At 43.4% G+C, this 24,432-nt stretch overlaps 1 protein-coding gene across 1 annotated transcript in view; it reads right to left on the bottom strand.

Moving 5' to 3' along the window:
- The window catches only part of ARHGEF4 (Rho guanine nucleotide exchange factor 4), a 202,285-nt gene that overhangs the window by 94,978 nt on the left and 82,875 nt on the right, over positions 1-24,432 (bottom strand). Inside the window, exons 3-5 of the mRNA XM_090146959.1 lie at positions 9,918-14,306; positions 5,915-6,241; positions 838-967 (exon numbers count right to left, since the gene is read on the bottom strand). Coding sequence (XP_090003085.1) covers positions 838-967; positions 5,915-6,241; positions 9,918-14,306 — 4,846 coding nt within the window. The remainder of the gene's footprint in view (positions 1-837; positions 968-5,914; positions 6,242-9,917; positions 14,307-24,432) is intronic.

Raw genomic sequence — 24,432 nt, 5'->3', positions numbered from 1 at the left:
TTCTGTGCACAAGTCTTACAAAACGTTGGAAAGCAAAATAGTTTGACTAGACAGGATATTCTGTCCATTCAGTTCTGATGTAATTAGACAGAGGTATGGACCCTTAATTTAAGCCTAGTAGTGTTTAATCAGTGGTACAAAGAGACTTTCTGAGGCAGAAATGGCAGGTTGGCATCCAACTGAACTTCCTACCTACCAAACAACTCTTCTGCAACGTTTCTCTTACCCCACCCCAAAGTTCTATGACAAAGATTGCTGCAGTGTTTGGGTCAGCACCGCCCAATGGAGAATTTAAAAACCTAGCAAAAATGCATCTTACTGTTTAACAATCTGTGACTTACATTAAAAACAGCCTGTGACTGAAAATGAAGCAGGCAGCAAATCTCACATACAGTTCTTGTGAAAATACGGTATGCTTGTTAAGATTATTTGTTTTAAGTACAGGAAATTCTACCTCCAGAGGCTCGTTCAGTTACTTTAGTTCCTAATTAGCAACTTGAGAAGAGCCTCACCATACCTACCGTAAGCACTCTCCAGCAGATGTACAGCAGGGAGTCTGTAGAAACCTAATTCAAGAGAGTGATACGGATGACATCATCCCAAGTAAGATGCGGTTCTTAGAGACGACAGAAGTGTTTCTGCATCAAGCACACTATCAGTGCCATCAGTGACCTTTCCTTTACTATAAACGGTTGAATTTAAGCAGACTTCTACTCAGACGCGGATGGAACGTTCAGCAAAAATAAGTTAGAGCGCTTACGATTGAGTTGCCATACTCACTAAAGCAGAGTTTACTCCTCCAACAGTTCACACTGAAGTGAGACACAGTGTACACACCTGGGAAGGTGAGGCGTCGTTTCCAGCCCATGCAGTCCAGGCCTGTCGGAGTACTCTGGGAAAACGGATGCAGTTTCAGTGGTAGGATGTCAAGAGCAATGGTAGATGTGATGGATGGACTTCTTCCAGCCTTCAACAAGAAAGGGAAAACAAAACCAATGTATATGACACAGATACGCCTTGCTGAACAAAACACAGCATTGCTCACAGAGCACCTCTTTTCCCCTCTCATGCCTTGTCGTGCAAGTAGTCTGTTAGTAGACACATGGGTGGCTGGAGAAGACAGAAAACAGTGAGAAGGCAAAGAAAGCTGCAAGGTAATAACAGGAGAAGAGGATAACCAGGTACTGGATTTACAGTTAGCACAGTACCATGCATGTCTGCACTCACGGAAAGTTACACTCTTTCCTTTGAAGTCCATAGTGTGGGAGAAGGAAGCATACCACAAGAAGTCATCCTCTCACCTACAGAACTAAGTCTTCTTTCCTATAACTTCGTGGCATAATTTCTGTTCTGGCATTTAAGGAGTAAATAAGATCTGTTAGGAACAGTACCTAGGCATACAGGACACATCTAACACTACATCCTTCCTTTCAGTTATAAATAGGATCCCCTCTGCCTGGTTGGTTAGTTTTTATAAAACTTTGAGAACTTTATGAAAATCGAAAACGCTAAACCATTGACTTATCTCGCTGAATTTGTAACTTTATAACTTCTGCTGCTTTGAGAGGGAAACAACATGGGTAGACAGCATGCATACAGACAGCTCAATTTATCTACTGCTAAAGTAGGTCAGGCTTAATATAAACAAAAATGAGACGCTTTTTTTTGTATGTTTGTTTTAAAGAAATCATACAAACCACTGCCATTAAGCCACCCAGACTAACCTACTTTCTCATCAGATATCCAAAATTGAGCAAGACCCTACAACATCACAGAACATCTGACAATCACAGACCCATAGAACTGGTTGAGATGGAAGGGACCTTTAAAGGCCATCTGGTCCAACCCCCTGCAATGGACAGGGACAGCAGCAGGTAGATGAGGGTGCTCACGGCCTGGTCAGGACAAGTGATGCAGATTGTAATGAAAGTCACTGAAACCTGCAGTCCTTAATGCATGATGCAGATCTGCTTGTATGAACATATTCTTTCCTCTATTTTCTCCATCTCGTGCCCATCACGGCTGGCACACACAGAAAATATCAGTGACCACAGGTGACTGGGAGACCACCTGGAAGGCAGCAGGTCAGTAAGCACTGTCCCCATGGGCACAGCCATCTTGCAGCTCTGCGTGCCTACAGCCCTGTCCTTCTGCTGCAGTGACCCACTGCTCTCTGCTCAGTTTAACTCTTCCTGGAGTTTCTGTACTAAAACAAATAGGATACCATCAGAGGAGAAGCAAGAGCTCTGCTCAATTAACCTCAGCTGTACCTGTCTAGAAAAGCACACCAGAGCCCCTGTGGGAACACCTGCCATTCCAGAGACAGCAACATCAACAAAGACAGACAACATACTGAGCTATAGCTCAGTACATATATATGTGTGTGTTTGTCTATCCTGCCTCCTAGTTTTAAGCAGAACAATGTTTTCTATCACATACAGTATATCAAAGCCTAGATTATTTATGTTAAATGTAATAGGAAGCATTACTGTACTGCACCAGGGCTATTGCAGCAACAAAAGCAGGGTTTATGCTTACTGCCTCCCAGGACATCAGAGCAGGTCTCAGGTACAGGCAGTGTTTCCTTTGTGCAGCAGAGGCAGGTTTGTACGGCCCAAAGCCAGGAAGGGAAGTGCTTGCAGGGATGTTAGTAAAAGCAGGCAGGGTTCTCCCCACCCTACAGGGGAGGGGAAAGGAGGGACAGGAACTGAGTAAAGATCCTCTCTTCTACATTCTCTGCTTTGGATTAAGACCGTGCTCTTTTGCACAGTCTGGGTGAGGCATTTACCTCTGTTGTGTGCCCATACCTTGTCAATGGGAAGACATCTCCTTCATGAGTCCCCTCTCCAAAAGGGGATTCATTGCCCCCTTGAAGTGTATCTGAGGTGCCCACAGAGCTCACAGTTATGGCAGTGCATGGCAAAGCTTTGTTTCCTTATTTCAGATGGGGTAAAGAATTAGGTTTTCAGGTGCCCTATTCAGGGCAATAAGCTAAAAAGCTCTTTTTAAATGCTTCTCATTTGTCCGTTGAAATAAAAGATAGAGCTTCTACTGCACTATACCCCAATGGCTTTTTAGGAATGTCCCCAATGAGCCTTTTAGGAATCTCTCTAATTTGGCAGTGCAGAAACTGTGCTTTAAAAAATGCGACCACATCTCTGCTTCTATTGCTGTGTGCTAGAGAAGCATCAGGCTTAAACAGTCAGGTTCCACCATTTTATTACAACAGGAAGGAAAAGGACGGGAGCAGACGAGCAGGCAGCTGGAAGATACCACTAAAACAACTCTTGCAAAAATAAATCTCAAAACAGAGTCTGTCACCATTACATACAGCAGTGTTTTGGGGCACTGTGTGTGTTCCAGCCAGAGAATTCATACTGCATTAAAAAAAGTTCCTCTTGTTCCACCTTGGAGAAACTACCTTCAAAGGTTTGCCACAACCAGCTAAATGCTAACATCTTGAGGTAAAAGATCAGAAGCTGCTCAGCTTGTTAGTGCTAGTATTTTCTTATAAGGGACAGCTGGGTCAAGCTTTGAGTTTGGCTCTAGGGATTTCCACAGGCTGTTCCCACCTGAGGCAGATCAGCAACCTCCTGGGCCTCAGCAGAACAAAGCCTGGCACACAGAACTGTTTCCAACTGGCATTTCTTATCTAAAAACTACTCTCTTGTTCCCCTCCCTCTGAATCCCAATCGCCAGCTTTCAGAATAGCTTTGTGTAGCCACTGCACTCATTTGTCTGTACTCATCTCAATGATATACTGTAAGAAATCACCGTTCAGGTTAAGAATTCGTCTTTTGTTCCTCCCTCTCCTGCTCTGTTCTGTTGTTTCCCCAATATTGCAGCATTACATCACCTTGTACGCTGACCTGAGCTTGACTTGGCACAGTGTGACTTATCATAGCTGAAGCCACGCGTCCCCAAGCAGCCATGTGGCAGGAAACATCAGACTTGCATTTTCAGATCTCCAAAGCTCCTTGTATTTGCCTTGTTTCAATTGCAAAAGCACAGCAATGAAAAACCTTACAAAGCTTCTTTTGTGGTAGTTTATTTCGTTCTCCTTATTAGAAGGATTTTTGGCATCCTTCTAAAGCTGCACCCAAACACTGCAGCTTGTGACAGCACTCCCACTACATCTGAGGGCATGGATAAGCTGGCACTATTACATGAATAGAGCACTGCACAAAACAGAACACAACAGGAAGAATAAACTACACAAGGACTGCTATGAATAAAAAGTACAGACCAAGGAATGCATTCATATTGGCAGACTGGAAAGAGCCCTCAAATCTCCACACTTGTTCTGATGAAATTTGGCCTGCTCACAAAGATAAAAAGGATCAATAACACTAAAATCAAGAGAAACAGTAAAAAACAAAACCAAACCAATTTAACTACACACTGCTAGGCATCTTCTCCTCTGAAGCTCGCTCTGTTTTTACTCACCTCTGCTACCCAAAGGAGAATAAACCAGAAAAGCCACTCAGCCCTCCAGGCATGTGTTGTTAAGTGAGGGGAGCTCAATGGGAGCAGGGCAGCGCTGCCCATTACACAGCTCATCACCACTGAGAGCTAAGCTTGCACCAGGAAAGGAGGCTGGAAATGCTTAAGGAAGAGGCTGTTTTCTGGCAGTATCAAAATGTGTGGTCAATCAGCATAGCAGGCAGCTTGCAAGCTGCATAATCTGATGGCTCCAGGGATGCTATTGAGGTAACTGCTTGTTCCTCTCAGAGGCTCTTATGGTCTCTGTGCTGGTGAGCATGCCCTGCAGCATGGGCTGTATTTCCATCACTATCCATGCTCGTTGAGCAATTGTAAGGAATATTTTTAGCTTATTCTACTGGCTTCTGTTCACTAGTGAGCCTAACTAGCCCAGCGATGCATCTTCCCGTCAGCACAGAGCTTGGAAGTCTGAGCAAGGCAGAAAAGTAACTAAATTTCTATTTTTAAGAAATCAGAATATATGCTTTTGCCTCAGGAGCATTATTCTTTATCTTCAGCACATAGGCATGAAAGCACCCTCACTGAACAGAGCAGACAAACATTCCAGAACGTACCTGGCACTCACCCAAGCCTCAACTGACAACATTTTCTTTTGAAGAACCCTATAAGCACAGAGTAGCACAGACTCAGGCCCTTGTCTTGAGGAGAAGACTACCAGCCAATGTCTGGCGTTCTCAGAAGCTTTTTCAATATTATCAGCAGAAGCTGCATGAGGTGTCCCTCTGATCTCATTTTTTTTCCCCATAAATTCTAAATTTGGCTCCTGGGTACAGAATCCTGGCTCTCCCCAAAGGGAACAGACCTTAGCTCTGGATCCAAGAGTAACAGATGTCATCAGTGTGAGTCATAACAGCCACAAAGTTTGTCATGAGAAATCATAATGCTGACCTAGAAGTGTTCCCCAGTGGACAGGAGATTACCCATTGCTAAAACTCCAAGCACAGTACTGTCTCAGGCACTTCATAGTGGGAACTTGCCCCAGTAAGATGTGTGGAGTTGGCCTCCAAGGGAAATCTGATTTTAAAGCCTCTTTTTGAAGTTATTCAGCACTACCACAGGGCACTGAAAGAGATTTCAAGTTTTATTTACACCGATTTAAGGCAACTGTGATGTTGGCCCTGTTCTCCCTATCTTGCAGCCCACAGGATAATCCCGTTGTCCAACAGGGCTCAGGGCAGGAGCTGCTCGCTTGCAGTGACTACAAAACCCACCTCCTCCAGAGATGGGAAAGTTCAGTGTTTAAATAACCACTCTCCACCCATAGCTGCCAGACCCAAAGAGAAGCAGCGAGAACTGGTACCAGACAAAGCAGAAGGACATGAACATGATTAATGGTAGAAAACAGCCAGAGCAGAGAGAGGAAGACAGTGCCAGGGGAGGAGGAGGAGGAGGACAGTGTGTGGGTTCTTACTTTTAACTGGTCCTCTGGGAAGTGTTGCAATTGAGTCCCTCTCTCTGGCTGTGTCTCCTTCTCTAGCTTCCTTTTTTGGTTCCTCTGCATCCAAATATCATCGAAGCTGAAGCACTTATAGAGGGATTTAGGTCTCTTCCTCCTCCTCTCCGGAATCTCCTTGGCTTTTTCATGTGGAGCAAGGAAGGAAAGCCTCCAGGCTTTGTTCTCAAGGGTGGAGAAAGGGCGTGGGGATGTTGGAACCTGGGGGGACCTCCTTTTGCGATGGGGAATCCCTTTTTCATTTGGCCTCTTTTCAGGTGGTGTTGGACATTGCTGTTTAGAATCCTGTTTTACAAACAGCAGTGAAAACACACAGTTTGTTCACAGGAAATTCTGTCCGCTTCAAGTCAGGTTGAACAGAAGAAGGCAACACTCAGTTGTGTAGCCCCAGAAGCATTCAGAGGAAAATGCTTCCCCAGAAGTATGGCTGAAACCACCCTCAGCATCCTCCATAGGCTCAGGGGTACCCACCCTGAAACAGCAGCTCTGCTGCCCTTTGAGACAGCTAACACACCCTCCCTCTGCACAGCACAATGCCCTTCTCACCCTCATTCTAGATGGCACGTTACAATAACATTACTGGGATTTAGGTCACTCTGCATATTATTTACACAGACAGCATCTCTGAAAATATCATAAGGCCCAGACCTGTTGTTCATCTGTGCTTTTCCCACTTCAGTTATACAAAGTGAAAACGCTTCCCTGATGCCTGCAGGTCTGATATATTAATCCCTGTGCTTTCTGATGGTGCTCTTTTACCATCCCTTATATTTACTTGATGTTGGCCCGAGATAAGGGAATTGCACAGTTTCCTCTTTCATTCCCATTTGCTTTTATTGCATGCTTGCACAAAACTACAGCTTTTATACTGGAACTGGTGGGAGATAAGAGTATTAGGGAATGAGTGGAGTCTCCTTTTCTGCCAAGAAAATGCTGTATCCTGACAACATTGCTAGTTTCTCACAGTTTATTTGAAGAACCCAAACAATGAGGCTCCTAAACCACTGCAGACACTTCCCTTTTCAATCAGTCAACAATCCCAGATCAATTTTTTATTGCCACTGGCAAGAGATGCCATAGTCTAGGAAGGCTTTTTATCTATTAGATGCTATGCAGAAATGAAAGTGTATCCTGCTGGCTTTCTGTGCCTAGAAAAGCAAGAAGACCTTGCACAGACTCCAAACATCAAACATAACACAACAGTTTGCTCTTGCCTCCTGAGTGAAATCACGTTGCAAACATGAACTTAAGGCCCTGCCATGTGGGCAAATGGTAATTCTGTAGAGTTCTTCTGTCCTAAAGTTTCCAGCACAAAATCTTTGTCCTGGTTACAGCATGAACAATGCTAACCACCATTAGTATGTAATGACAGAGGGGATGTCCTGTGCTCCATCAGGCTGAGAAGGGTTACTTACCAGTGTGTTAGGTCTCAGGAGGGAGCTGAGCTATTGCAGTCTGATACAGTACTGTAACACAGATAAAGCCTCAAGAACGTTCACACCTGCTCCCTCATCTAGCAATAACGCCTTTACTGATGTGGAACAGAAAGGGATTTCTCTAATTTCACCATTAAACTTAATTTTATGACTTTTTCACTTATCCACATACATAAGAAAGACCATCAGGATGCAGTTTTACTTCTTTTCACAGTGTCATGAAAATAGAAACAAGCAAAAGCAAAATACACTCACAGATGAGATGATGTGTCCTGAAAGCTGGGACATTTGCTTTAATTCAAGGTGCTATCTACATTTATCCAGCCTGAGATCCCTTTCTGCAGCCTCCAGAAGTATCAGTACAATTAAACTGGTTTTATATGAGTTAGACACCATGTACATTTTTTGCAGTTCTAATTATTTCATCTGACAATCCATTTAACTGATTATTTATTTGCTTCTAATGGTCACATCCCAGAATCATAGAATGGTTTGGGTTGGGCTTGTAGTTGGGCTTGCCTTTTGAAATCTTGATACACGCCTCATCCTTCTACTCTTTTCTAAATGTTCTTTTTGGTTATAACTTACAGGTCAATTATTTATTCATCTTCTGATTATTCATTATATTATTCATCTTCTGACAGGCCTCATCTGTTGGCAATATTTTAAGAGTACTTTCCACAGGCTGAGTACCTTGCATTTCCCTAGGCTGCTGTAACACTGCAGGTGTCTTGCTCAGAAGGTGGTATTAAGTTTGTAAGTTAAGTTGATGCCCATGAAAACAAAAGATTTTCAAGCAGATTCTCTTCCCCTTCTGCCCACAGCAATTCCAGAAGTACGGCCCTCACTGCCCTTACTGCCACCCACAGGCTTCTTTGGATTCCAGACAGCATTAAACACACACACACAAAAAAAGAAAAAAAAAGAAAAAAAAAGAAAAAAAAAGAAAAAAAAAGAAAAACAAAAAACACCACACAAACAATCAAAAACTATTCACTGGAAATATATGAGGAGAAATTGAGGGAACTGGGTTTATTCAAGGTGAAAAAAATAGCACTAAGGGCAATGTGAGAGCAGTCCAAAAGAAATTTGTAGTTATATGGATGATGAACCTGAATTCTTTTATGATGCCAGACTGTAGCCAGAAGTAACCAGGAACTGTAGTTTGGAAAGTCCTGGTTGGGCACTAGGAAAAGAATTTCTTCAGGAACGTTTCCCAGAGAGATGGTGAAATCTCAAGCATGAGAGGTTTTCAAGACTTGATTAAACAAGTCATGGGTTTGTCTGCCCTGTGTTGCCACTAGTCCTACCAGAAGAAGTACATGGAATTAGGTGACCTCCCATGGTCTGTTCCAACCAATCAATTCTCTTTATTCTTCCTTTTTTTTTTTTTAAAGGTAATATACCAGCAGGGGTAAGCATAGGCTATGATCATTTTGAAGGGTTAAATTTCTAATACAGCCTGGGATGTGACAAACGAAAGGCAGCACCAACTGTAAAAGCTGTGCAGGAGCACACGCGAGCTGCGCACAACCAGCCCTCGGCTGCAGAACTGATCGAGCAGCTCCAGCTTCATGAAGAAGCGCCTGGTTGGGGAGAGGCAACCGGCAGAGAATCCCAAATGACGTTTTTGAAAATTTGCTCAACAAAATACTGCTGCCAACTTGATAGTGTCAAAAGGCATCGGCAGCAATACTAGAAAAGCCAGGTCCTGGGATCTCAGTCACTCTGGTGGGTTGTGTTTAGCCACTGAAAGAGGTTCCTAAGCTCATGGCCACTTATGATTTGGGAAGTTGTCTCTGGGATTAAAAGCCTCCAGAAATAGGAAGTCTCTGCTTTTAAAGGGCTCAACCAGTTGAGAGACCCCTACTAAAGATATATTCTTTTCATTGAGATCTGAGCTATCAAGGGGAAATTAATTTGTGACCAGGATTAGAATGTAATGCAGTAACACAAGGAGAGCCAGAGAGAGTCCATGTTTTTTTTTTCCCATTTGCTGCAGAAAAGGCAGAACACAATTCCTAATGGCACCCCAAGGATAGTTATGGTGACTTCAGAAGACTGGTGGTACTTTGAAAAACAGCTGCTTGCTGTCTAAAGAAATGAAGGTTTTTCTTTATAATAAGTAACTGCAAGAATTGATTTCTGTATTATTTTTCACTTTGAGAAACTTATTTAGTATATAACAGTTACAGTGCTCGATTCCTCCTTTCCTTTCCATCAATAGCCTGGGGTCACAGGCTGATTTCTATGTAGCCTGTCAGAGGTGTACCCTGCATTAGCAGTGCTGTGATGAAATCATTTAGATAACTGTGGTAAGCCCTCCCTTAAATAAAACATCAGCCCCTATAGTCTTTAACAGACTAAGTAGGGCCACCTACTATAGACAAAGAGGAATATTTATGCACCAATCTAACCATTGTGTTCACTTAGCCATTAAAGAATTTAACTGGAATTCATAAACCACATTGAAACAAAAGATTCTGCAAACAAAAGCACCACCTTATCATTTGCAGACAACTCACCTCATCTCTGAGCACGTCACTAACGGAAGAAGCTGTGTTTAAGCTGATCTGGGATTGACTGCTTATCCCACTGTCATCCCTCTGGTATTCGTTGTCCAACGAGTGTACAGAAAGCAAGAGACTACCTCTGGGTTTCAGTGTCTTTGGTCTCTCGGGAGCCTCCAAACCACAGTCAACTGCAGAGCTGTTCCCAAGAGAGATCATCGACGTGGCACATATTCTTCCAGGATAACGGAAGCTCTTGCGTTGGGATGCAGATCTTGGACTCTGTGGTTTGGGACTCATGGGCCTGCAAGGCATATCTTTACCTTCAGAATTTGAAAGCTGGGGACACGATGGACTCGACTGATTAAACGGTAACTGCACATCAGAGGGGCTAAATGGAGATTTCATCCAGCATTCCTCTAGAGAAGCATTAAAACTGCTGCCCAGAGCTTCTTGCATTTCATCACAGTCTGAACTCTGTGAGTATCTGATGCCCAAGTCATGGGACAACAATCGTTTTCTCCACATACCTGCAGGTGAAGAGACATCCACAGGCTCCACGGAGCTGTCAAAATAGTTGCTGTCTAGTGAAGAACCGTTCGCCGTTTCTGTTTTCAAAACCGCATGTGCATCAGAACCATCCTGTTGCTCTGCTGAGGCTGTTCTCATCAGATGGCCTCTAGTTGTGCTGATGCTCTCCTGCGTTGGTGACAAATTTGCCAAGATAGGTCTTTTTAGTCCATCTGTCTCTTTGCTCTTTAGAAAAGCTTTCCAGGTGCTCTGGCGAAGTTTGGCTTTCTCCTTTTCATTTTTCAGTGATGTTTTCGAGCTTTGCTCAGTGTTTTCCTTGTCTGGAGACTTGGATTCAAATAAACTTGAGAGGGATTTGTGTGCCAAGGCCAACCTTGTTCTGAACTTCTTGCCCTCGGGGTTTTTATTTCTTTTATATTCATTTTCAGGAAAGGATTTTCTAATCCCAGTGTATTCCACAGGTTCACTGCTTTCAGATGAACCTGGAATGAGTCCGTCTGCATATCTGACAGCGGGCAGTATGGGAGAAATTGAATTTGTGTCTGTATCTTCCATCAGTATTCGACCAGAGCCAGAAGCCTTCCTCAGGCTCATTCTACTGAATAATCCTGCAGGCCTCTCATAGAATAAATCATCGTCGTCTGAATACTCAGAGGCATAGCTTTCCTTCCTGTGGAAAGCAGAACCAGACGAACAACTTTTGAAAGACTGTAAACTTTCAGTGTCTTCATCTTCTTTTCCTCCTTCCAGTTCTTCTGTCTTAGCCCCGCTGCCAAAGATGCTGCTGCTTCCCTGATTTTCAGCTGTGACAGGCTTAGTTTTCCTGAAAGATGTCATTTTTGAGAAAACGAAAAACCTGGAAGCTTTCCCACTATTCCCATTCTTTGTTGGCTTTTGCACAGCTTTATGGAGGCTGCTGTTACTTCCCAGGACGTGGAATGCATTCTCATCCATTTCCTCACTGTTAGTGCTGCAGGTGCTTATGTTATCCAGGCCCATACAGCAAGCACTGTGGGCCTCCCTTTTCACGGAATAGTTGAAGACATCACACACGTCTAGATTCCATGCACTGTCTTTTCTAGAGCTAGCTGTGTTTTCTGCAGGAGAGGCCTCCATTCCTCCCCTAGGAGGAGGTTCTTCACAAAAACCTCTTGGTTCATTTGAACCACTGCAGCCTTCATCTCCTACCACTTGTTCAGAGGTGCTGCTGGGCCCCTGAAGGTCCTCATAAGCACCATCTCCCTCATTCAGACTGCTTACACTGCATGTTTCCAGCACTACCGCTCTCGTTACACATCCATCTTCCTCTCTGCCTTGATGTGCTTGGAATTCCTCTTCCTTAGTCACCTGGTCATCCTTTGTTTCAGCCCATGGCTTTCTGAACTGTTCTGTCTCTAATTCCAAATCAGTCTTTGCTCCGTGTGGCTCTGTCTCAAGGATCATAACACCGCTTCTGCTGCCAGATTTTAGCAGCACTTCCTCACACTTATCTGCAGGATTTTCTGCAATAAGCGCGTCGTTGCTCAATGGAGCAGTGACACTGCTGAATTCTACCTTTCCACTTGTTATCGTGGAATTACTAGAGGTGAGTGCAAAGGAGGAAACTGCTTTCTTGCTCTGCTCTTGTGAAATGTCTGTTTTTCCTTCAGCTGTATCCCCATCATGGAGTGGTTCTGCATTACCAGTAGAGGTGGCCAAGACTGATTCCTCACAGCTACAGAACTCACTCAGAACTCTCTCTGGCTCAAGATGAGCTTTGCTGACAATATGAGGATCCACCAAATCCTTTCTCACTACATTTCTCAATGTTCCAGATACCGTTTCAGTACAAGGGTCATCATTCAGTGTCTTGGACTGTAATCCTTTCTGTTCCACAGATATTATAATCAGGGCAGGCTTTAACTCTGATAGATTCATTAAGTGCCTTCCCTGGTTCACACTATCTAATGTGGGAGTCATTTCCACAGCAAAGACACTGTCTCCATCTTTTCCTGGATGAGTAGGATATTCATTTGCTACTGGTTCAGAGGGAGTCCTTAAGGCACCAGTCTGGCAACTTGTATTTTGCTGTGTTGTATCTGTGTTCTCTCTCTCAGTGTTACTGACACCTGGTTGCAATGTGGTTTCCAGGACTTTCCAACAGAAGTCAAGATTAGAAGGATCATCTGCCTTTTTTCCCCCTATCATGACCTTGATTTGTGACAGTTCTGATTCCAGAACATTTTCCTTTGAACATTTCTGCTGTGTTCTACCAGTGCCAACACAGTTTACAGCCCAATTACAATCTCCATTTTCCACAACAGCAGGAAAACCTACATGACAAGTTGCTATGTTCTCCGTGTCATCAGTGCCAAATTCAACATTAATTTCACAAGGGAATCTGTCTGCTTTCAGATCTCTTTCAACTTGATTATTTTTTGAAAGTTCTTGAGCATTTATAATCACTGGTTCACAGCCCAGGGTAGATGAAGTCTCCTTTTGTTTCTGGTTACATTCACACTCATCGGTCTGGGTGGATGAGGATCTACCTGTACACGTATCTGCTTCTTCTGGACTAAGGCCACTACCCTCTTGTTCAGAGTGCAAATAAAGATCAGGGCACTGGAAGGTGCCTGATGGTTGAGAAAGCTGGTCCTCATTTGAGTCTATGTTAGTTTCAAGAAGGAATCTTTCAATGCCCAATTTGCCCTCTACTCTGACTGCCTTTTCAGAGCTGACAGAGCTGACCCTTCCTAAGTTTTTCCAAGTGTATTCAAAATCGAGTCCTTGAAGATGTACTCTGGAACAAGACCATCTAAATTTATCTTTCGGATGAGGACAGTTCACCAAATATTCTGCCTCGCTTTGAGTGCTGATATTTTCAGGTACACTGTGCCATGTTTTACTTCCTATAATCTCTGAACTCTTGTCTTCACAAGTTGAAGGTTTTGATTTGAAGTGGTGCTGGTAAAAAAACGAACGTGACGACAGCATGGCCTCTGTACTGCCATGTCTTATCCTCTCACTTGTAGTTTCCTCACTGTCAGCGGAGCTCCTCCTGTTGCAATTTACACTAGACATGGACTCTAGTTCACATTTATAGTTGGATGTCTCAGTGGAACCTTTATGGTAAGGTCCATTTGTTTCAAAATGGAGATTAGGCAAACTACAGCTTGATGCTACATCTGATCGGGAGGAAAGTTGCTGTACCTCAGGTAAAATCAAACAACTTTCTGAGTTAGTTCTGAAAAAAGCAATGCTTAATACTGCAGGACAATCCTTCTGTCTTGTAACAGCATCTTTGGTAGATACTGAACTGGTACAGGACTGTGTTTTACTGATGTCAAACTCCGTTTTATTTTGCAACCCTACTATGAACTTCCTATCTGTCTGTGATATAACGCACTCTTCACCCACTTGGTTCTCTGTGTTGGAAGTACTGCTGGTTAATGCTAGATCTTCAACACCCGCTTCGCATTCTGACTTTGCAGTGTGTGTGCAAAAGTCATTCTTGCTTGGTGCTGCTTTTATTTTGGAAGACAAGTCTAACTGCACCTGCTGGCTGAGTTCTGCTTGTCTTGAGCACTTAAGTTCACACAGGGCTGTAGGAACACTACAGGACACATTTGTTTTTTCTGCAAAAAGGCAGTTTGAATCCAAGCAAGTCTCTCCTGTTACATCACTGGCAACAGATTCTGTCTCTGATGCACTCTCATAAAGCTCAGTTTTTACATCTGACAAAGATCCACTCTGATGGGACAGGGTCTCAAAATAGTCTTCATCGGTGTCTTGGCTGGATCCACGTATCTCCAGCTCTATTGTACTTGGAGCAGAAGAACTCAGATCATCTTCTAACTCTCCTTCACTGACATAGTTGTCAGCTGGCTCTGGGCTCTATGAATAAACAGCAAAGAATTATTTATCAGTGATTTATAGAAAGGAGACTTAGAAAAAAAAACAATAAATAAAAAGACTTCAGGACTATCAATAAGCAAAATGTCAAGTATAACCTTCAAAGGTATCAGCGTGTATTAAATCCACTGTGTACATTTCTTAACGTTTCTTAATTCAAAAAAGCCAAATGGAAACCATCCCTTGCATGAAGATCTAAAAATCCATCTTCATATCTGAGGAGGCAGTTTCTGCCATAAACCAGAGCAGCTGTTACTGTCCAGATGACACAGATGTACATACATATATATACACACCCAGGTGCAAAGCTCTTCTAACTGGATACCACCCGTACCAAAGCCTGAACCAAAGCTGAAAGAAATCTTTGATTTCATTTACCAGAAGGCTTAAGCATTACATCGCACATACAAATCATTTACTGAGAGCAAAAAGATGAAAACCACACTGTCAACATCAGGAAACGTCTTTGTCCCATCCTGAGGGAGCGTTGACCTTCTGTTCTTTAACCATCAGAAAGAAGCCTGAGTATTGCTTACGTTTAAAGTAGACAATGAAATCACAGCATTTCCTCAGGTAAAAGTAGCATTTGCTGTCTGTCAGCTTTAGGCACAGCTCTTGTGGAAGCTCAACAGATGGACCACACTAAGATACTGAGCTGACTCTAGCCACAGTCCAGAAATAAGCAGAATGAGAAGTTATATTATCAGTAGCCTTTGAACCCTAATGCTGGAGGCCTCTTTCACCAGTTTGTGATTCTAGTCATCACTAGAATGGTCAGCGTGTTTCAAAATCCATAAATAGATGAAATAATGAGCAGTGACAGATATTTAAAAACAAACAAACAAACAACAACACAGAAAGAAAGAAAACAAAAGAAAACAACCCATCAAGAACAAGACACAAATAAGCAGCAGCCGTAAGTTAGAACACGAGGTCCCTTGGCCTCGGTTGCATGTCACCTCCATCAGGATGCTTCATCCCAGAGATCTGAGTCCTCACACTTACAGGAAGTCAAATTACAAATCATACCAGAGGATATATCACAGAATTTATGATTTTAGACTCCAAAACGGAGACGGTAAATTGGAAAAGGGAATGCACTAGGAAAATAGGGTTACCTCCAAAGGGAGTTGTGATAAGCTGAGGAAACAGAATAGGTTTGAAACAGATAAAAAGCTGGAGAGAGAAAGGAGGTCTCTGACAGCACTGAGAGCCTTTCATGAGAGTGCTTTTACCCTTTTTCTCTCTTGCAGTTCTGAACATTCAAGGCATCTCTGTCAAGACTCAATGAAAAGACTGGTATTTTCTCTTTACAAACAAAGAAAAATATGAACTGAATGGAGGAGGGAGAGGAGGATTCAGTGCTTCACAGATAAACTTGGCCAAAATGCAGTATAACTGCAGCCTGAGTCACGTCGTCAGTAGAGCAAGGTGTCCTTTACTGCATGCTATCAGCAATCCGTGTAGCTGAGGTCCTTCAAGAACGTCAAATCCCACTGCCATCAGGGAACCAGCATCAAGGCAGCAAAGAGCAGCGTTTCCCATGATGAGTGAGCAGCACAAACTGTGAGCAGTTGGCTCACCCAGCAGTGAGCACCGCAGCAGCTGTTCCACGGTGACAGCACTGCCTCTCCAACAGCGTTCTGTGCACAGATTTACAGATGGCGGTGAACTAAGATAAAAACTGTTCAGGCAAGCAGGAACAAAGTAATGAAGACGTCCAACTGTCCCCAAGGATAATTATGAATTAAATTATAAAAAAAAAAAATAAATAAGGCAGAGATCTCTTGCAGTCTAGCTATCATTCCAAACTGAGCTATGCTGGGATATTCAGGCTGTGACCACCCCGACATCAAATTCATTATTTGTTTTTTTTTTTTATGGGTATTTTGAAAATTTATGTAATCAAAAGGGAGAGGAGAAATCTAGTTCTAGCTATGAAGGACAGCAGTTAATAACATCAGCCATCATCCCTGAGACAGACCAGCCCTGAACATGGGCCATCCTGACTTTCATCTATTGTCTCTCACTTCTCAGTGCCTCTTGGAGGACAGACCTTTGCTCCAACCAGCTGTCATACAGTTTGTTCTTCTCCTGACTGGCAATGTGTGTACACTGATAGGATTTGTGGAATGGAGACAGCTCCTCTGATGTAGCCCTGTCCTCTCCTTACAATCATAGGCCTGAGATATGAGTAGACATGTGGTAGTGATTCTCTGCTACGACGCTGATCAGCCTTTAATTTGCATGAAGTTGCAATTAGAAAGCCAGAAGCTTCAAAATATCCACCAAGTATCCACACAAAGTCTGCTATGTGTAAGGATGGCATTGATTCCCTGGATGGGTGTGCAGGTACACAGTAAGAATATCTCAGATTGCTACAGTTCACCTACAAACAGTATGTACAACTGAGCCAGGCAAGGGAAATCCTCTTCAAACTGAAAAAAAAGGACTGTTCGCCAGGTTTGACAAGTCAAAAGCAGAGCTACAGAAGTGATTTAAAGGTCTGCACCTCCAATGTACATGTTGAATCCTGGAACACCAATCACAGTCTTGGCAGCGCTCTCCATCAAAGCCAGATCAGAATTGCTAATTCAGTTCTGAGTTGCAACAGGTCTTTTAATTGCATTCGTTCTCCCTGAAACTTTGTTCTGATTTGAGCAAGCTGATCTACAGGAAGTGACTTTTATATAACACAAGGTTTTTCCACTTTACAATGACAAGCCAAAGCAAACTGAGGGCTGGCAATGCTGCCATGTGACATTTGCTCCCATTGGAGCAGCAGGAAGTGTTTTATTTGGTGGGGAAGTCTTGTGTCATTGTTTATTGAGACCAGATTCTGTATTTGCATTATTTGCATCTTTTGCTGCAGGACATTTCATTCATAAGCCATTGCACGTTTATATATGGACCATACATATATAGAGCCAATACAACAACGTATCTCACTCTTTTGCAAGAGACAGGTGACCTTGCTGCTGTTCCCAAACAGTACTGTTGCTTTTTGCTGAACCAGAAGATCTCAAAGCCAGTTCTGTTGATCTGTGAGAGCCTGCACTACACCAGCAGCTACTGGCAGGAGGAAACAACACACACATGTCCTCTGTGTGTTGTGCTCTAGCTGTACTTTGTGCCTTCACCGGAAATCCTCCCAGTGGGTAAGCAATTCCAAAATTAGCAGCAATATGCCAGGAATTGCACAAGGCTGTGGCAGCTACTCGAGATGGTAGTGCCAATGAAGGCAAGAGAGAGAAGGGGTTGCAACCAAAGGTGAAAAGAAACAGAATCACAGAATGGCCAGGATTGAAAGGGACCTCAAGGATCATGAATCTCCAACCCCGCTGCCATATGCAGGGCCACCAACCTCCTCCTTTAATGCTAGACCAGGCTGCCTATTCACATTATTTCGCCATCTCATCAACAAACAATGTCTACGTGAAGAATAAAAATGAACTCCTCCTCTCTGTGAATCTAAAGCAAGACTGAAAATGTCAAATTTCAAGGCTACACTTTCTCTCTATCACAATTCTGAATGCAGCAATAGATTTCCAATCACCTTAACTCCCAGTAAGGACTGTGTGAATCCGGATTTTGCTCTGCTTTGTCATACCTTCCTCCTCTACACGGACACCAACAGCCCTACGTGGGGAGAAGGATATTTCTAAACAGGAGTTTGGCTGCCAGAATCCGACCTTGGGTGTTTGGCTAGAAAGTAACCCATCTGGGAACGTCTTGGACATACAGTAAGCTTGGAAGATAATTTCTTAGAGCAGGTTGTAATAGTCACAGCTTACCCTGTGATATTTATCTACATCTAAACACCACTTGAACATTTCCCAGCCTCACCAATTTTTGTATTAAGAGAAGCCACCTGGATTTTATTTATTTGTTTTTTTTACTCTCCTTGGAAATCAAGAGACATATAACTGCCACATACACGTGTAAGAAACGTGCAGAATCAGTGAAGTACCTGAGTACTGCGAGAGCAGCTGAGAAAAACACAGCGCACGCTGCCTTCTCATCAGCTCGAGTGGCAGCACGGCATTTCTGCCCAGTGGGTGCTTCTGCATTACAGCCAGGCTGCCGGCCCCGGAGGTAAACCTGCCCCACGCAGTGCTGCCTCCCTGACCTCGGATCGCGCAGGACTCGGTCAGCAGAGCACTGCCACAGGCAGGTGGGCTGCTGCACTTCACACTGCTGCTGCTCTGATTTCTTTCAGCAAGCCAATCCAACACGAAAACATTGCTCTAGCTCAGAGCCAAAGCCATTACCTCCCTCTTTTGACATTAACACTTCCACGCGGACAGCTTAGCAGGAATTCTGGCCAAGATCAAACACGCTGGCCAACACGTTGTGTCTTTGTAGGCTGGCTGCCATCTAGAGGCCGGCCGATCAGACTCAGCATGCACAGAGAAGCACATAACTCCCTTCAATAAATGCAAACCGCGTTCCAGTCTCTCACTGCGCTGCAGGTCTGAGCTCAACAAGAAATTAGCTTTAGCTTCAGCCACAGGAGGACTGCCCAGCAGACGAAGAGATGAGGCACTGAAGAGGGCTAAAGATTCACTGTGTTAAGTAGAGGAGAAAAACGCAAGCAGTGCTGTTTGCAGAGCAGTACGTGTTTATCAGTGCAGCAATATCAGATGTATCACACCACATTACATCACAGCAGTGTTGTGGCAGTCTTTGTAGATTTATTCTCACAACCAAAACCGACAGCATGAAAACAAATCCTGGATTTCAGCAAAAGCACAAACAGCATTGGCTCGTTCTCAAAATGTAAAATACTAAACCGCATCAATTATTAATACTGTAACGGTTCTAAAATATAAAACTATAATTTCTTCATTTAAAAAAACAACAACAACAACAATATACGATGGTGAATAAAATCTGGAACCCGAATAACGAAAAATAAAGACTCAAGCATCTTCATCGCACTTTGAAACTCTGCTTTTGTTGCATGGCAATACTCCCTCTGCTGGCCGATTTGAAGCGGAGCACATTGCTGTGCTGTACTGGCATCGACACACGCAAGGACTGTGTTGCTGGATTTTATTTCCTTTTCATGAAAATAGGAATATTTTTTGCTTGCCTTACAAGTTAATATTCTACCACCCTCGCTGCATTTCAAACAGATAACAGCTTGGAAGTACTTCAGAAGAAAAAGGTGTCCCTCAGAAGTTGCTATCATCACATTATATCACAGTGATACATGATCACAGTATATAGTGAGAAGAGATGGGTAGCTCCCAGGAAACAGGAAAATAAGCCTCACTGAAAACAATTTCTGCCAACACAGAAATGCAACAGTTACAGAAGCAAATGTACATTTGCTTTTCTATAATTTTATTCTTCATTCTCTAAGGTAGACACACTTATGTGAGGCTTAAGCTCTCTGCCAGAAGCAAGTCAGCTCTGTACAGACCAAAGATCCTGCACAAGGACTCTGTGAATCCTTCTGGAAAGACAGGGCGCACACTGAACTCTTGAGCTATGCTGATACACAGCTAGAAGTACTGACAGCCTTCTACCAAAGGAAATGATATTGGTCCTGCTCGATGAACGCAACACGGTTACTTTTATATCAGGAGTATCTAAGGACATGCACGGGTAATTTGCTGAGTGGGAACCTGTAAGATTGTTGCTAGAAGTGGAAAGCTCTGGTGCAGCAGAACATGCCATGTATCAAGTATTTCTTAACTTCTGTCTTTCCATAAACTTGCTGCAATCCTTTTTTTTTTTTTTTTAAGTACACTTTAGCACAAACGTATTTACTTTATTTAAATCTACTGAGAAATTATACTAGGGATGCTGAATTTGAGGAGCAGGAAGGCAGTAAATACTCTACAGACAGGACAATTTCATCTGAAGAAGAAAGCTGCTGAATAAAAAACTTCATTAAAGATAAGAAGATTTCCTGTGTGCAACCATAGCCACAAGAAATGAGCTGATGCTCCCCCAGTGCCCAGCTATTCAGTGTCCAAGCAGTGAAGTTGGAGGTCAGGTGAAAAGGGTTGAGATACATGGCTTGTTTGTTCTATACAGTAATCCAGTCACTCACTCAGTTTTGAGAGCCATAAGTTTTCTTTGTTTAATCAAGAAGATCAGTCCGTAGATACTTTAACTCAGACTTAATTAAAAGAGCACTTTGACGGAAAGGGTCTCGGTGAAGCCTGGGAGACACAAGGCTGTGTCTGATAGTGCATTTCTTGATCTCCTCATGTGTCTTGACCTTGGAAGCACCATCACACATTGCCCATTATGCTCAGCCACGACATCTCCCTCTCGATTAAGCTGTTTGTTTTTGAACTATTATCTCTGTGGTCATGCCACTCCTTTAGATCAGGCCAGTCGCAATATAATAACCCCAAACACTCTTTTGCTGACACATTTTGCTGCTGGGTTCCTGGATGCTATGAAGCCTATGACCTAATTGTGCTCGATAAACATGGCGAGAGCCTTTGCCCCAAAGTGTTTACAATGTAAGATAAAGGGAGGGGAATAGGGAGAGGGAGGAAGTAATCCCTTCATTTTACATATTCATAAATGACTCTCGCAAGACATACAAGGGCATCTGCAGCTGAGCCCATTTCAGCTCGTTATTTTTGTCCCTTCATTTCTCAGTTGAATCTAATGTCTCTCCGAGGGCTGAGGCCTCCTCACACAGATTGCTATGTAAACACAGAAAAAACTTCAAGGGCAGCAAGGAAAGAGACATAACTGAAAGGTATGTATGTATGTATGTCAGCCAGGGACTCACAGGGGTGAAGAAAAGAAATGCACCTGTTTCTTAACTGCATTCTAAGAAAGAATGGGCCCAAAAAAGCAGATAAGAGATGGGCATCAATTGGAATAAAGTATATAGACCGAAAGAGAATATTACACTTTTTCTCCACATTTGTCATTTTGTTATCAGTTGGGATGAGTTCAGTGAGACTCGGTGGGATGCTGTACAACCCGTACCCTGTCACGAGTTGTCAGCATTGTTCTTTCATATGTCTCAGTCTGACTTACCATCACTAATTGCATGTTCCTGATAGCTTTATGTAATAGCTTGCTAATAAGGTCAGCTTGCCTTTTGACAGTCAGATGAAGTTTTTCCTTCCTTTTCTTGTCACTGCCCTTCACCTTCAGGTTAACTCCTGGTCCACATATGCATAAAACTCCTGAGGACTTCTCCTCATCATCCTCCCTGATGACCTTTAGTAGCTGCCACTTACATGCTTGCCCTGAAGAGTATAATCTGTCTTCTGGGCTCTTGTTAATACTGCATGCACAGAAATTGAGTTTACAGGCTTTGCAGCCAGAGACAGCTCTTACAGACAGACTGCATCACATCTGGTGTCAGCAGACCATGGGAAGGATGAGTTTCTGACGTGAGACTAAAGTTCTCTTCCTCCTGAGTCCAGGAAGTGACTCGAATCCAGCACAACTTTGCATCCTCACACCTTATTTGAGCTTAGCCTAGTGTGAGATCTTCCAGGGCCTACAGTGTGCTTGCTCCCTTCTTCCTCTCTACACAGTGGCTGAGAAAAATCTCCTCAAGTTCTCAAAGGCAGAACAGACCAAGTAATGTGCTGGTTTGCACAGGGTCACAACCTTCAACAAAAACTTAGCTTGCAAGGCTGTTGCAAGACACAGACTCAGCTGCATGAAGTTGTTCCAACTGAAAAAAGTTCTTTTGCTCACTGTTTTCACTGCTCTTCCCACGTGACAGGAAGAAGAAGGGCTATTTACAGGTATTTTAAACTCCATCACTGGAGGCAAGAGAACTGCATCAGCTCTAGGCCTGATCTGTGGCTGAAACGTAATCAGGCAGCACTGCTGTTACTCAGGCTCAAACTCTTTCAGTGTTTATGTGGCACACTGTGAGGATCAAAGCAAGCCTTTGCTACTGAATGCTTGCCAGGGCTTCAGATCTGGACTGAAGATGAGGGGTACTGCACACTGTGACCTGTGGGCACAAGTCCTTTAGCTCCTGGGGCTTAGAAAATGATTCCATTATCTTTTTTGGAATAGTTGCTCAGTATGCAACAGAATGCTTTGCTTCTGCTCTGAGTATCTGATTTCACCTGTATAAAAAATGGTACCCTGCCTCAGAGCTATGCTGTAAATACAAGTTTAAGTGACTGGGCAGAGGAGAATGAAATCCTGACTCCTGAAATCATGACTCCTGACTCATGAGATGAATCGAGGCCCTGCCTTACACTTCAAGACGCACAAGGGATGTGATTCTGCATGACCAAAAAGCCGTTCCCACAAAATCCTGTGGGATTCTGCCTATCCTTAGGAACTTTTTATCCCATCGATGAATTCATTTGATGATGTCACACAATTTGACTTGAATCATTTATACTCACTCACTATGGAGGTGAATTAGTGTAACTACCAGACGAGCTTTTCCCACGAGACTCCTGCCTCATTCGTGTCAGTGGCTCCAAAGGATTTTCTGACATTCCCAACTGCACACACATGGCTTAAACAACAGATATAGGAGTGACAGTGGCATGAGAAACTTGCACTGGGCAAGGCCTCAGCTGGAATTGTTCAAGGAAGCTTGATATGTAACCTACATCAGGGTACAAGAAGCAACTGACAATACCCAAAAGAACAAGAATGAACCAAGGTGAATAAACTGTGGCAAAGAACAGTGGTAATCTAGAGAGAGAAATCAATGTGAAAAGACTTTAACTGCTGCTACACAGTTGTGGTCTCTTTGAATGGATAACACAAGAAGGGTAAATAAAGAACCTAAAATTGAAGTGGATTATTGCTAGATAAAAGTTAGAACAAGACAAAATATGGGGATGGATTGTCTAGGGGCTATTATGGAGAAGCCAGCACTTTCAGTCTTTAAGCACAGATGAGCCTACAAACAGGAGGGGAATCAACTCTTTGAAAGGGTTGATAACTGCAGAATGAGGGGAAATGGTTTTAAGTTGAGGGAGGGGAGATTTAGGTTGGATGTCAGGAGGAAGTTCTTTGCTATGAGAGTGGTGAGGTGCTGGAACAGCTGCCCAGAGAGGCTGTGGATGCCCCGTCCATCCCTGGAGGTGTTCAAGTACAGGTTGGATGGGGCCCTGGGCAGCCTGGGCTGGTATTAAATGGGGAGGTTGGTGGCCCTGCCTATGGCAGGGGGGTTGGAGATTCATGATCCTTGAGGTCCCTTCCAACCCTGGCCATTCTGTGATTCTGTGATTAGATACCCATCTGATAGGAATGACATTGGTAGAGCTGACCTCCAGTGGAAAGATGGATGAGAAGGCTCCTTCTGGCTCCTTGTAGCCCTCTAATTCAATAATTATTAACTTGCAGATGATTATTCGCTTGCTTTACTGTGGAACTCAGGCCCAGAGGAATATGTCATTGTAACACAGAGGTGACAAGGAAGAACAATCATTAGCAAAGAACTCCTTCAGCAGTTCAGATCTACGAGTAACCTGGGCTGCCCTGCAAATGTAGGTAACCATGTATTAGTAGCAGAGCTCAGAAAGAGCCCAAGAATATCTGAAAAGACAGGTATAGAAAGAATAACATATGAAGAAAGACTGAAAGAACCACTCCACTTCTTAGTCCAGAAAGGATCTCACTGTAAAATAGCAGTGTTTATTTTGGTTTCCCTAAATTTTACCAAACAAAGTACTAGTTTTTGAGTGGTTTGGTTGGTTGGTTGGTTGGTTGATTCTTACAGATAGAATAAAAACTGAATAGAAATTGCTGCCCCTGAAAGGTGTTGTCCTGATGACCACCTCACTCATTAGCTCAGTGGCAAGGAATTTGGTGTTTAGTATTGTAAGGCTGGGGATGGGATGGGAGGAGGTGAGACAAACTGCAGTAACTCATCCCACTCAACTTCTCCAACTTGACAATGTGTAGAAAAGAGGAAAAGGTCTTTCAGAAGAAAATCCAGTGCAATAGATCTGCGAGCAAAAGGCAGGGCTGGGAGCAGTCACACCAAGGTATTTGTTCTTCACCTCTTCTTAGGCTCACAGATGCCCTGCATATCTACCTGGGGATCAGCAAACAGCCATTCCAAGAGCTAGGGAACACACAGCCAGAGGCGATTGAGTTCCAGCCACTCAATCCATTCCACAGTGCCTCACTT

This window comes from Phasianus colchicus, chromosome 10 (genome assembly GCF_987193195.1).
Source record: "Phasianus colchicus chromosome 10, bPhaCol1.hap1.1, whole genome shotgun sequence".
NCBI classification, from domain to species: Eukaryota; Metazoa; Chordata; class Aves; order Galliformes; family Phasianidae; genus Phasianus; species Phasianus colchicus.
Note: the sequence above shows the minus strand (reverse complement) of the source record. Positions and strands in the feature narration are given on the sequence as shown.